The sequence below is a fragment of the Zosterops lateralis genome (genome assembly GCF_965231275.1).
Source record: "Zosterops lateralis genome assembly, chromosome: 8".
Classification (NCBI taxonomy): Eukaryota; Metazoa; Chordata; class Aves; order Passeriformes; family Zosteropidae; genus Zosterops; species Zosterops lateralis.
In genome coordinates this window covers 25,566,253-25,580,929 of record NC_139768.1, presented here as the reverse complement: position 1 = coordinate 25,580,929, position 14,677 = coordinate 25,566,253, and the positions used below count along the sequence as shown (strand labels likewise).

General features: G+C 41.4%; 1 protein-coding gene across 1 annotated transcript in view; it reads left to right on the top strand.

The window, feature by feature from the left end:
* ADAM12 (ADAM metallopeptidase domain 12) overlaps nt 1-13,057 on the top strand; it is a gene marked incomplete at its 3' end in the record, with an annotated part of 173,837 nt that extends 160,780 nt beyond the window's left edge. Inside the window, exons 17-23 of the mRNA XM_083866274.1 lie at nt 2,208-2,285; nt 5,244-5,352; nt 5,818-5,953; nt 6,569-6,677; nt 7,120-7,302; nt 11,885-11,988; nt 12,952-13,057. Coding sequence (XP_083722400.1) covers nt 2,208-2,285; nt 5,244-5,352; nt 5,818-5,953; nt 6,569-6,677; nt 7,120-7,302; nt 11,885-11,988; nt 12,952-13,057 — 825 coding nt within the window. The remainder of the gene's footprint in view (nt 1-2,207; nt 2,286-5,243; nt 5,353-5,817; nt 5,954-6,568; nt 6,678-7,119; nt 7,303-11,884; nt 11,989-12,951) is intronic.
* Nucleotides 13,058-14,677: the final 1,620 nt, after the last annotated feature.

The following is a 14,677-nucleotide window of genomic DNA, read 5'->3' as shown; positions in this document are numbered from 1 at the left end:
GCTTAAATCTATGACTGATTTTTTGAAGACAGTCCCAAGTATCTGCCCATGGAGGCTTGAGGTTTTCTGCAAAATAAGTACAGCAAAATACATTACAGGCTTATTAATGAATTCCTGAGTTCAATGTATTCCCTTTCTCAGCATCTCTGGCATTGCAAAATTGTCATTAACTTCACTTTAGGTTTCAGAATGTATTTTATCTTCTGATTATGGCTCTACACTGCCTTTTTTTTTTTCTACGCAAGAAAACCTATCTCTGTATGCACTCTTAGAAAACTATAAACCCATTGATGCTCAGCCACCAAAACTGATTTTTGCAATTGTGTTTTGCAAACTTTGTGGATTATCCCCTGTGAATGCAGCCCAGATTTCACATGGCTGCTTCATTCTAAGTTTTTCTTTTGTGGGGAAAGCAACTGAGAAAGATGGGAGGCAGCCATGAGTTTCCAGGGGGAGGAGGAATGGAAAGCAGTCCAAGAGCAGTTGAAATGAAGGAGGTTTCCATACTCTCAGTGGATTGCTTGCAAAAAGGAGGAAAAACAAGTGCTTTGATAATTTGTGGTAAATTCAAGTAAGCCTCTGAATTTCTGAATGCTTTTGAATTACGTTGGATTATCTCCCTGTGCTGGGAACAGGTTTGAAATCCATCCCCAGTGAAACCACAGCTCTGCTACAGGAAAACAAACCCTTACAACATTTCTAAGTCAATCTGTTATAAAAAGTCTTTTCAAAGGCAACTCAGCGCTGAGAAAGCACCCCATTATGTTTTACTAATGAGTATTTAATCTTTCTAATCTATCTAATCATACACATCCACACTATAGAATACACAGGCTAATACTTCGGAAATTGTATGTTTTACTTTGAGGACATTAGTGCATTTGTATTATGGATTAAGAATATGAATTTAAATATTCTTGGGTTTTCTCAACTGGAGATGCACAATTTGAGACGCAGCCATTTTAATGTGATCAGAATTCTGGGAGCTGCTGCACTGAGAATATTTGAATTGTGAATAGTGCTGTAATCAGACCATATTCTCTCCATGCCTGCATGTTGATGCCAATTCACTCTAATTTCCTTTCCATTTTTCCTTCTCCCCAGGGGATAAGTGCCCTGATTAAGCATCCCTGTCGCCTCCTTCAACACTATTCCCAGCTTAATGCTAATTATTGTGACTGACTTTTAGTACTACTGAACTGCACTGCAGTTAAACATGAGCAAAAATGTGTAGTGTGGGGCTTTTTGACCTTTTTTTGTTGTCAACATAGCAGAGGAACAGTCAGTCCAGTCCTAATTTCTTCTTTTTTCAGTTTGGAGTAGGGTAACTTCTCATTACTGACGTGCTCATCACTTGTGTGGTTGTTTGATGTTATTATTGCTCGGCACTAATCTTGCTTAACCTCAATTTTCAGCTCCATTGGCAGAGTAAAGTTTATCTGCAGTGACTGGAAAACAACAAAAACACTTTTGAATTTTATTCCTGTGCATATGCTATTTGTTTACTTCCGTTTCCTGTAAATATTAAACGTTAAATAGGGTTGGTTTATATTTGACAGCAAAAAAAAAAAAAATTGTTTAACTTGGAAAAACTTAGAAAGATCTTGGTTTTCCTGGGAAACAATGATGAGCCCATAGAAATCAATGACCTCACTTAAATATTCACCTACCCTGGGTCCAGGTTCTGTACTGGAGTGAAAAATATTTCACTACTGATATAAACAAAACTCTGGTAATTTACACCATAAGGATATAAAGCTTTCCTTGAGGAATCATCTGCTGCTGTGAAGAGACAAAGGCATTCAGGAAATTCAGTCCACTCCTAGTCCTGAAAAAAAATGCAAATTACTGAGTTTTAAACTGGTTTAAAAACCTCCCAAACTTCAGGGTCTCCCCAGTAGTTCCACTTGAGCGGAACTGTGAGGGTTTGCTTGCACAAACTCAGCATATCAACACTGTGAACTGTGTGTGAAACCAGGGTTGGCCAGGAGAGCAGAATTCAACTTGCTCAGATTTGGATTTCAAAGACTTTTAAAAAGCTGAGGAAAAGAAGAAGAAGACACCCAATCCTGGTGTCCTTTGTGTCCATACAATTATATGTATTTGTGTGCTGGGAAATATTTAACTGCTGAACGAAGGGGTACCATGCCCTGGGAGCCCCAGCAGCATAATCCTGTTGAAACTCCTTTTTTTTTCTTATTTTGCAGATTTGCCTGAACCGCCGTTGCCAGAACACCAGTGTTTTTGGAGTCCATAAATGTGCCACCAAGTGCCATGGACGTGGGGTAAGCATCCTTGGAAAATATTCTTTACAATCACTCAATAACCACTGGACAAGAAATCACTTTCTGTAATGGCTTTGAGATCTATAATTGCCTGCAATAGATCAATCACAGTCACTGCAATACATTATTGTTACATATTTCCATTTTCGCTGTCCCTTATGTGAAATTGTTTTTATTTGACAAAGAAATGTTTATCAGGCAGTAATTATCTTGTTCTTAATTGACAGCCTGTGATACAAAGGAATCTTGTAATCCTCAAAGCAATTTGAAGTCTAACCCTCCATCATGAAGAATTCCCATTAAAAATCAAAAATGCAGTTTCTCCATAGACACAGAGAAGTTAAAATTTTTGAATTGAGCATTGGAAGCATTTAGATTGAGAGGCAAATGAAATAGCATTTCCAGAAATAAAGAAAAACCATATTGATGAGTTCTGTGGCATGAAAGTGGCACAAAATGAAATTATATCATTTAATAATATCAGTGGTTTGAAATCCAGTTTATATTATGATAATGTTAATTATGTCAAACTTTGCCTTATTAACCTTGATGTGCTGATGAGCTTTTTGTTTCTCTGAAAAGCTGTGGCAGCCACATTGGAAGAGCCATAGAAATTCACTGTCCTCTCTGAGGAAGGATTTTAATTTCCTTTAACTTATTTTATCACTCTGAATTTGCAAAACTGAGCAGTGTTGATGGGGCTGCCTCTTATCATTGAGCTGGAATGAGCAGAGGCTTAGACTGGCATTTTTTTATGTCTTTACAAACAAGAACCTCTGGTTACTCCTCAGTGGCATCACTGACCTCATGGAATCGTAAATGGGAATTCCTGCAGGGCTTTAGTTTAAAAAATAATGCTTAACAAAGTATATTTTTAATTAACTTGGTGTCTTTGAAAAGTAATTTTTTTTTTTATTATTTTTAATTTTACATGACCACAGCCAGTCTGAGCTCTCTGAATATTTTAGTGCTCTGCAGACACAGGCAGCACAGTGTTTCTGAAAGCCTGCCAAGCTGACCTGGCCAGAATATTGCATATTCGAATAACCCAAACCCCTGTGAACTGATTTGTGTCTTGCTGAAAACTCATTTATTAATCTGGGTTCTCCGTGGTGGTGGCAGACCAGTGATGGTTTGGGTTAGCACAGAATTAAGGACATTATTGACAACAAGCACTAAGCCCAAAATATTTATTTACAAATTGATTTTGGTGCCTAGAGAAGATACCTGGAACAGAGGCTGGACAGTGTTAAAGGAATAAAGCAGGTACTTATTAAAACGCCTTCAAAGGATACACCTTGGGCAGTACAAGAGCCCAGCCATGGCTCTATCCAGGATGGACAGTGGGTCACAGGTTTTTACACTTTTCTAAGTTCTGGTCCATTTACATATTGAGTTAATTATCCAGTTACAGCTTCAGGTGATGGAGTCCCATCCTCCCAGTTTGCTCCCCTCAATTCTCTGTTGTTTGCACTTTTTGGGCCTGAAGCTGCAATGGTGTCCTTGGTTCTGGGGCTGGAAAAGGATTGTTTTGTCTGACTGAGCTGTGAGGAGAACTTGCTAACACTTTATATGAAGTTCAGAGTTATAAACCAATGCAGTGCAGAATCTGGAAAATACGAAAGCTAAAACTTTCAATTTGAGCACCTAAATGTGGTTTCAGATCCTGGGGTCAGTTTGGGGCCCCTCAGGACAAGACATGGAAGGGCTGGAGCGTGTCCAGGGAAGGGAATGGAGCTGGGAAGGGGCTGGAGAATTCCTGAGGGAGCTGGGAAAGGGGCTGAGCCTGGAGAAAAGGAGGCTCAGGGGGGACCCTGTGGCTCTGCACAAGTCCCTGACAGGAGGGGACAGCCGGGGGGGTCGGGCTCTGCTCCCAGGGAACAGGGACAGGAGGAGAGGGAACGGCCTCAGGCTGGGCCAGGGGAGCCTCAGGGTGGATATTGGGGAAAATTCCTTCATGGAAATGGTTATCCAACTCTGGCCCAGCTGCCCATGGCAGTACTCGATTCCCCATCCCTGGAGAGATTTAAAATCTATGTGGATGTGGTGGCACTTGGGGACATAGGTGGGCTTGTCATTTCTGGGGAATGGTTGAAGATCTTGGAGAACTTTTCCACCCTCTGCACAATTCTGTGATTCTGTGACTTCTGTAGATTGAGCACAGAGCTTTGAGCTCTGTATTCACCACACAGCAACTGCTTGAGGAGTAGCAAAAGGAAATAACAAGCATTTGGGCTGTGGGACCTCCTGAGGGGAAAGCCCTGATCTCCTGGCTCCTTCCCCTCTGTGCAGTGGGATCAGGCTGTGTTAGTGATGAGCTCCAGTCCTTGGGAGCTCTCTGATCCCACAGGGGGCACTGGATGGATCAGGCCTCACACGCTGTTCCCTCACTCAGATTAAACCACCACAGCACGGAGCGCTGTGTCCCTACAGTGCAGGTGTGATATCAAAGCTCCCTGAGGCTTTCCTCACCCCTGATCCCAGTTTCACAAGTCTCTCCAGCACCTGGTTCACCTTAGAGCCATGGAAAAATCCACACTGGGCCCAGTGCAAGCCCTTGATGGAGAGGAGAGCTGAGGGGGCTGAGAAAGCTCTACAGCTCCTGTGCACACAGCAGGAACAGAAGTTACAGAAGTTACCAGGCAGATAATGCTGCTGCTGGAAGCAAAGAGAGAACAAGACTTAAGAGGTGTCTGATTATCCTCATATTATTGATGTTGTCAGCTGGGGCAACTCCAACGATTACCTGCCAAAGAAATAATGGTTTTTAGGATCCCTCTCAGTCCATGGCGAGTTGCTCTTTGCCACCTCGGTGTGCAATAGGCAGCTATCAGCACATCTCCTTTCTTCTCTAAGTTTTATTCCTCTCTGATGTGTCACTGTCTGATTAGAAGCCCTTATCAGCTGGGGCTGCTCTCAGATGTTTTTTTATGTTAAGCCATTTGTCTTGTTTTGCAGGTCTGCAACAACAAAAAGAACTGTCACTGTGAGGCTGACTGGGCCCCCCCGTTCTGTGACAAGCCAGGCTTTGGTGGCAGCCTGGACAGTGGGCCCATCAGACAGGCAGGTCAGTGGGAATTCAGGTTTTTTTCCAGGATGAAGAGTGGAAATTGCTCAACCTCAGAAAGAATTATTTCTACACATTGCTAATTTTACAGGATTTGATTATTCTGTATCCATTTTTCCCTGAAGTGTTGGAACATTAGTGACCTCAAAGAGATGTTTCTGGTTTATATCAAAGGACAGACAGTCTCCTCACCAGTACATGTATAAACTAAATCTGGCTGGGAAATAATGTCTGTTTTCATATGAACAATGCTATTCTAAGCCAAAATGGATTCTCTTCTCTGCATGCCAGATGCTGCAGTGCGTGGCAAAACTGAAATTATGACATCATGGTTGTTTCCATGACAAAGCTTCCCATCATGATTTCACTACTGAAAAGTCTTTGTTTTTTGAAGATAGCAAAGAAACCCTGGTCAGGCACTGAGCACACCCTTGTAAGAAGTTAACTCCATGTGATTTCTTGCAGACAACAAGAGTTTGACCATAGGAGTGTTGATAACCATCCTGTGCCTTATCTTTGCTGGATCAATCATGTACCTCAAAAGGAAGACTTTCATGAGATGGTTGTTTACAAGCAAGAAGACAACAATAGAGAAATTAAGGTATGCCCATTTTCCCTGATTATATTCCAATAGATACTAAGGCAAGGAAGCGGTAAACACAGCAATGCTCATCACTGTGAATGAGTTAGAAAGAGACAGCCTTGAAAAAAATATTCACCATTAACAGCAGTGTTTTCCCTGGGTTGGTTTAATTTCATTGATAGGCAGTAAATAATGCAGGTATTGCTTTGAATATATCCCTCTTTTCTTTTGGGATGAAAAATTAAGCAGTGATGGAAGTATTGCCTTTATTTTCATTTGCCTGAAACAGTTTCATTACACTGTGTGGCCTTTTATCTAAACTCAGTTGAGTGAGCTGAAACTTTCCTATTTGAGGTCATTACTGTTTAAATGTTAGATTCATTAGAATAGTCTCCTGGGTGTTACAAAGCTGCATTTCCACAGATTGCAGAAGCTAATTTAACAGACTACTGGTTTCTAAAAAATCAATATTTATTTTTATTCTTGCAGGAGTGCTAGACAATTTTTGCTTTTCTTGTTTACTATAACCAGGCAGAAAGCCCTTGCAAAATCCCATTCTAGAAAGAGGCTCCTGTTTTAGAAAATGTTACAAAGCAGAATGTTGTGTTCAACAATTAAATGTTTGTCTTGCAGATCTGTCAGTCCAGCAAGACCTTCCAGTTCATCTGAGCCAAATCATGTTCATGCCACATGTGTTAGTAAAAACCTCATCATGAAGCCACAAAATACAACCATACAAAAAGTGAGTCCCTAAAAAATGTTTTTTTAAAAGAAGTGAGGGAAAACCAAGAAAAGGTCTCATGTATTTTGGATCTCATTTAAGTGATTTATTATAATAACATGATTACATGAACTTAATATCATATAGGACTAACATTAAGTAAAATGGGAGAGAATGGAGGCTTCAAAATTCGTCTATGGCTTCCATTTGAAGACAGGTGGAGATGTCCAGTGCAGAAAATAAATAGTTTTGTCTCTAGGAGAGAAAAGCAAGGGACTAACATGGATTTTAAAGTAGAAATAGGCCAGGTTTGATGGGGCTTGGAGCTCCCTGGTGGGAGGTATCCCTGCTCATGGCAGGGAGTTGGAACATTCTGGTCCTTAAGATCCCTTCAAACCAAACCATCCTGTGATTCTGTGCCAGCTCTTGACATTTCTGACTTTGGTTGGGTGATTTTTCCCAGAGGGAGGGCCCAAGGCGGCCGCTGCCGTACCAGATCATCGACATCAGCGACCCTGTGAAGACACACCAGGTGCCGCCACTGAAAACTCCCCAGCGAGTCCTGCCACCCCTTCCCCAGCTGCCAGGCCACCAAGCTGGGCCTGAGAGACCCCTGCCAGCTAATCCTTCACTGAGGTTCTCACAGGTAATCATTGATTCTCTTCTATTTAATATTTACTGTGAGCGTCTGGAGAAATGAAGTGTCTTCTCATCTTTCCTGCTGCCCTTTTCCCAGAGCATTTCCTTTATACTTTGTGTGAGTTTAGAACTGTGCTGTAGAAAAACTGCTTTGTGGCAGGTGGGGCTGTGATCCTAAAATTTAGGATCCTGACCTCTGCCTTCACCACTCAAAAGACAACAGAACAAACACAGGCTCGCCTCTCCAGCTGCCCAGCTGTGGTTTGTTAGTGAGGTGCCAAACACAGAGAGAGAGTTTAGGGAGTCACATTGCAGGTGTGATGTGCAAGAGCAAAAGCTGCCTTAGCTTAATGTGCTCCTGCCCTGCCAAGGGCTGCATGAACCAAAGTCTGGTTTTCAAGGGCACAGCCCATGACTATTTCATGCAGACACACCTTTCATTACGATGTTAAAGTAGAGATGGTAAATACATTTTTATTTTTATTTTTATTTTTGAATGAGGTGCATCTCAGGGCGCTAGACAGGGTAGATGAAGTTGTCTGTGCAGTCGCCCGTTTTAAATAGTGCCTTTTCTTGTCACTGGCTGCTCCCTTTTGGTGGCACTTGTGGAGTGACTGTTTCTAAGCACTCAGGCATGCAGCTATTCCTGTTCTGCAGCTCTGGTGCTGTTCTGGGTGTTGCACAAGGTTAAAATGAAGAGATTGTTGTTAACACCAGGCTCTCACCTGCAGGAGCCTGAGCCCCTTTCCCGGTGATGGACAGGAGACAGCTCTGAGACAGTGCTGGAGTGCAGGGCTTTGAAAAGGGATTGGAGAAATGTCAGAAACAAACAGGGATGAGAGAGGCTGCCCAGAGAAGTTGTCAGGGTGCCCAGGGAAGCTGTGGCTGCCCCTGGATCCCTGGAAGTGCCCAAGGCCAGGTTGGACAGGGCTTGGAGCAGCCTGGGATAGTGGAAGGTGTCCCTGCCGATTGTGGCAGTAAATAAAGTGTATCTAGATCTAATTTTTTCTAAGTCTGAACATTGTCATCACTCAGGTTAGACCAACTTTTACAAGTGCAGCCAGTGTTATATTTGCTTTTTCATCTTCCATTTTCCATCTTGCCAGTCATTTTCCTTTTCCAGGGGAGTAAAAAATGCTGATTCTTTCTAAAATAAATATTGTAGGGAATCAGAAGCAGTACTGATTCCTGTTGCTTGTCTTTAGCTCCAGTGGTTTCACTGTTCATTTTCTTGTATTCTCTAACATTCTGCACAATTCACAGTGGTCAAAGGGAAGATTTTTAAGTGCAAGTGCATTTCAGTTTCTTAAGCAGGATATGGTTGGAGAAAAGGCTTTCCAAGGAAAAGGAAATTAACCATTTCTCATTCTGATGCTGCATCTGCACCTGCCCCAGCCTCACTGCACATCACAGCAGCCCAGTGCTGCCCTACAACTCATGTTCCCAAATCCTTGTGCTCCAAATCCCACCCAGAGTGCCAGGTGGAATACCCAGACCTGCAGTGCTATCATTAGCAAGGACTGACAGATCTGAAACTGCCAAAAAGCTTTTCAGCTTGGCTGCTCAAATTAATGGTGACAGTTCCCTCATCAAGCAAAATATCATCATTTTCAGTCTCTGCAGAGAACACAAGCAGGACAAACAGGGGATCAGCTCAAGGCAGCCTAAAGAATGAGCAAGAATGGATTCTTTCAGAATTATATCATAACCTCAATATTGTCAGAAATAACTACTTTTTATATCAGAGGGACACAAAAAAACTGGGGAGAAAATCTTTCATTCTGAAGTTAATTTTTTTCTCTCAGAGTTTGACTTCCAAATTAGCTTAAGAATAGTTTGGGATAATAAATATAGATACTACTTCATGTATTGCTTCAGCTCTCCCTTGGAAGCACATCCAGAAGGTCAGCAAAAGGAAGGACTTTAAATATCACTGCTACTTTCAGGATGTCACCCAGATGCTTGGTGCTGCAGGGTAGTGCTGTAAATTATATAAAATTTCCTTTCAGTTGTAAGTAAAGTAGTTAAAAAAAAAAGGACAACACAAAATAAACCCAACCAATCAACCAAACAGAAAATCCTCAGCTAATTACCAAGTTTAATATTTAATTATCTTTTGACTGAAAAGCAGCTTTTCCTTCTTTCAGATGCTCTTGCAAGGGAAACAGTCTTTATTTATGGGCCAGATTCACAGTCAGTATAAATCAGCAGAGCCCCATGTGAATCAAGGGAACAATGCAGGTTTATCCTAACCACAGGTTTAGTCCATGGATTTGGTTTCTTCCCCTCGATTTTGTTACCTTTAGCATTCAGTTGCTGCCTCTGACACTCTCATCCTCTGATTACCAGAATATATCTCATATTTTCTGGCTCATCCTAATGCCAGGAAATAGAACTTTGTGGTTTTATTTTGTCCTCAGTGAAACTGAGCTCAGCTCAGCCTCCTGTTCTTTCTGCCACAGTTATCCTAGGAGTATCTGTCCTGTGACACCTCAGTCTGGCTGTAGACACAGAGGGCTTTCATTTTCTTCTTCAAAAAATCAGTGGGAAAACCTTGGAATTTCATGCACGTGATGTCTTTGGAGCTGCTCTGTAAAAGAATTCTGGTTTTCATTCCAGTATTTAAAACAACACATCCCCAAGCAGGGCCTGAATGCATTAAATGCCAGGTTGTGGATCAAAAACTGGACAAAGAAATCCATCCATAAACTGTTTGTGATGAAAGGCTGAAGCTTTTTAGGGGAAGAGCTGGAGAAAGGAGGAAGGGGGATGAGGGAAGCAGAGCTGTGGTGGTACCATGAGCTGTGCTGTAGCTTCCCAACACACCAAAGACTCTGCAAAGCCCCAAACAAGTTAACACACAAAGTTTGGATTCTCTGTGGCACAGAAAGAATTGAGAAGACCCTCCTGTAATCAGTCTGGGGGATGGGATTTATTTCTTCAAAGAGCTTTTTTCCCTCTGTTCCTAAGGTTGTGTGCTCCTGGTGGCGTCTCCTTTCTATCAAGTGCTGCTCCTTTTTGCTTCGTCTCAGCCACCATGTATTCTCCATCCTCATTTTTGTCAGCATTCCCTCCTTTTTTAATTTTTTTCTTTCATTTACTCTTTCCTACCAGCTTGCCACATTACACTTTCTGTCAGAACACTTGCCTGCTTCCTCCTTAAGAATCTTTTAACTTGAGGACATTTTGAGTGGGAAATGAATGAATAAATAAATCAGGCGTTGGGCCTGTGTACCCATCAATACTAGTACTTGTTATGCAGAGAATTAAACAGAGGATGGACTTTATATGCAACTTTAAAATGCAGTTTGTGGCAAATTTGAAGTTATTATATATGAGATTCACTTAAGATCTCATATTTTCTTCCTTATCAAAATGCCTGTGGATAATCAATCTGCCTCTCCTTGAAAGAGAGAATATTTGCCAAGGCAAGTAAAGAAACAAAGAGATGCTCAAAACAAATAATGAAAAGTTGGACTTTATTCAGGAGCAGTTCATGCTCTGATTGCTTGTTTGGATCACATCTTTCAAGGGATCTTTAATCAGATTATGCTTGTAAGCTCTTCTTGTTTCCTTTAGCTTTACTAATGTTCCTTACAGCAAACTAAAAATAAGGAATAAGATTCCTTGGGAAAAGCGTGGCTGTGCAGCTCCAGCAGTAGAAAGATCTGAAGTGAGTTTGGGGGTAAACTAGAGAGTTTCTGTGTGCCCTGAGCCAGCCACTTGATGTGTCCCAGCTCTCCATAATGAGGAGCACAAACAGCCAAGTCTCCCTGTTTGCAGGGACCACCCGGAGGAGCCACTGGCCCAGCCTGGCAGCAGATGACTTCTGTTCCTTATTAATGGAGCCTTTAATTCCACAGAATGAAAGCACAGCTCTGAAAAAAAAAAAAAAAAAAGAATTCCACAGATGCTCCCAATCCAAACCAGACTGGGGCAGTTTGGTTTTGTGGGCATCTGAATTTCCATCTTAAAGTAATGTTGAGCATTCCCACCTTTCTGTAGAACTACTTGCACAAAGTTATGTATTGAATCTCTGCTGTTTTCATTTACCACCAATTAAGCATTGAGTCCAGTAGAGATGCACTCTGCACTTCTAGAGTGAAGAATCAAAAGACATAAAACCATAAAAATATAGTATTAAATAGTATCAAAAGCAGTATTATAGTATTGAATATAGTATTATAGTATTGAATATGGTATTAAATCTTTGGTTTAAAATGTGAGTGCTGGCTTATTAAAAAAAAGTTATTTTTTTATTCATTTAAACTTATCTGGTCATAACAGACAATATCTTCAATTTAGGTTTAGATTAGGTGTTAGGAAAAAGTTGTGAGTGGGAGGTGAGGTCTCTGTTTTGCCCAGAGTTGTGGCTGCCTCCTGGAAGTGTCCAAGGCCAGGCTGGAGCACACTGAGACCATGGGAGGTGTCCCTGCCCATGGCAGGGATGGCACTGGATGGGCTTTAAGGTCCCTCCCAACCCAACCCGGAGTGCAGTCCCACGATTGTATGGGTGTATCTCAGCCGTGGCAGTGTGTGGAGGGTTTGCTGAGCACTGTGAGCACTGACAGCCCCCCTGTTCCCTGCAGGAGCCCCCCAAGCCCAGCCCTCCTCGGAAGCCGCTCCCCGCGGATCCCCTGGGCCGAGCGCGCCACGGACACCCCAGGGCTGTGCCCCACCTCACCCCTGCCAGGTCAGTCCTCACCTGCTGCCTTGGGCTTTGGGCTTTCTGTGGTTTCCATCTCTTTGTAACCCTGCAGTTCTTTGGGGTGGGACTCTAATCTCCATACACAGTGTGAGCTGCTGCTTCCCCATTTTGGTCAGACACGACAATTCCTCTCCATGTCTGGGACTCAAGGACACCTCACTGTCCCAGGGCTGAGAGATGGAAACTAAAGTGAGTTGGGGGGAGCAAACTTGAGGTAAATTACTTCATTACCTGAGACTGTAATTGGAAGATTAACCCCCAATATGCAAATGGACCAAACTCATAAAAGTGTGAAAACTCACAATCCATCACCCATTTTTGGGTGCAGGCCTTGAGGGGCTTCATCTGCCCTAAATGTACCTGGAGGCCCTTCAATAAATATACCTGCTTTTTATTCCCTTAGTTTTGTCTGGCCTCTGTTTTTAGGCAGTCCCAAAAAGGTATCAATCCTAACCCTGGATTTTAGCACTTCAGCAGCAACATGGCTAAAATGGCTCAAGGAGCTGCTGCAACAACCACTTCCAATATAATTCCCATCTCTAATTTTGTTTATCACGCTGCTTCTCACTGGGAGTGCACCAGCATGAGTGCTGTGATTCCCACAGAATATGAGGATTTATAATCCCTGTGAAGGTTTAACTGCAAACACCTGGCTGCATATTTACAGAAACTAACCAATAAATAATAAATTTTCTCCTCAAAACCTCCATCTGAATTAGGCTAAGAACTGAGTGCTGTTAAAATCAGCCACCAAAAAAGAGATTTCTTGATCACCTATTTCCCAAGGGAACAGCAATTTACATCAGCTGAAAATAATATCCAAAAGATTCAAAAAGTATAGAAATCATACACTTCAAAAATATAAAGTATGCTTGAAAAAAATAATCAGGAAGTGGAATAATTACACCCAATGTTAGTGGGTTTAGTCAATGCTGTTTTCTTACCCAGTATTGCTCAGTTTCCTGTGAATAAAGTGAGCTCCAAGGAAGATAAAAGTGATGTTTTAAGCTACAAGAATTCTACCAGTAGAGCACTTAAGAGGTCAGAAACATGAAAAATAGAATCAATATAGTCTCCTAATGTTTTAGCAAAAAGACTGCCAGAAGAAACTTTGATTAAACTCCTGGCTGTCCATTCTAGTCAGATATTCCAAGAGCAACAACATTTCAAGCCGGCTCCTACAACTTTTGGAGACCGTCTGGAATTCTGCAACATTATTGACATTTTTTGATCTGGTACAAAATTGATGAGCACCCATAGAAATGGAGAGATTAAATTAAAAAATTGCTATTTTCTTTCTTTCCAACAGACCTGCTCCCAAACATCCACCACAGGTATGCAGGCCCAGCAACACTACGGATGTGAAATGAGTAGAAAACCTGACACCTTTATTTTAAAAAGTGAAGACAGAAGTTTGCACTATCTTTCAACTCCACCTGGAGTTCATTTCTATGACAATACTTAGAATTTTTAATGTTTAAAACAGCATTATTTTTAAGAATTCTGAGCTACTGCCTTTGGTGCTGTGCTGTGCTATGGTGCTCTGTATACTTGCTCAGGTACTTGTAAATTATTAATTTATGTTGAATATTTATTACAGTGCAGTGCACTGTAGTAGATATTTTTACCATAGCTGAGTTTTCCTTAAAAGGAAGCTTTTTTTGTTTGTTTTTTGGTAACATTTCACTGAACTTGAATAATTCTGCTCTGTTGGTCCTATGTAGATTTCTTAGTTTTGATCTATTCTTTAAAAGTGCTGATACAGATCAATGACATGTGTAAACAACTCCATCTCAGTGGTTCCTAACCAACTCCTGGATAAATATGGCAGGGTAAAAAGACAAAAATCTCTCCTGGAGCTCGGTGAAATGCCCAGATATCTGCACACGAGGTGGAACCTGTATTTAACCAAAGGCTCACTCTGTGTTTGCAGCTGTACTGTAACCTCAGTTTTCATGTTACTGTTTGAGATCTTCCAGAAATCTCTGTGCTGGAAGAGGATGCATCCACCTGGAAGAAATCCTCTCACTGAAGAAGTACTGTATATCACAAAACTGTGGTGTTTTTAACCTCATTTTCCTCAAACACAGCCTGGTTAGTACATATTTAATGCAGGTATCAGGCCTCCCTGTGCCATCTCCTTTTTGATGCTTTTGGTAATTAAATTCAACCATCTCACTGTTGTCCTGGTTATGCTGGCAGTGCATTACACCCAGGGCTGGGGGGAAGCCAAGAATTACAAAGAATTACATTTTAAGAATCAACTTTTATATTATTTCCTTTTGCCTCACCGCTCTGCTTATCACCTGTATTTTGCATATTTACTACTGTTTTGTATTTAACTTCTACAAAATTGCTCCTGGTTTCTTAATGCCCAAATCAAAATGTGTATTTTAATACATAGACTTGGATTATCCAAAGAAAAAAAAAAAAAAGAAGTTCGTCTGTTCATCTCTGCTCTGTGATTACAACTGATCTGCTGAACACAGTTTCACCTGTAAAAACAACAATTTCCAAATATCAGTTGAAGCAGAGGGAGAAGGGACTATCACCTTTAATTAGGATGGTTTCCTCATTGCTTGTGGTTTTTGTTTCCTTAAGCAAAAATAAAAGCATTGATAGAAACTTGCTCCTGGCTTCAGGAAGTGTAATTGTCTTTCATTTTCCCCCTCAT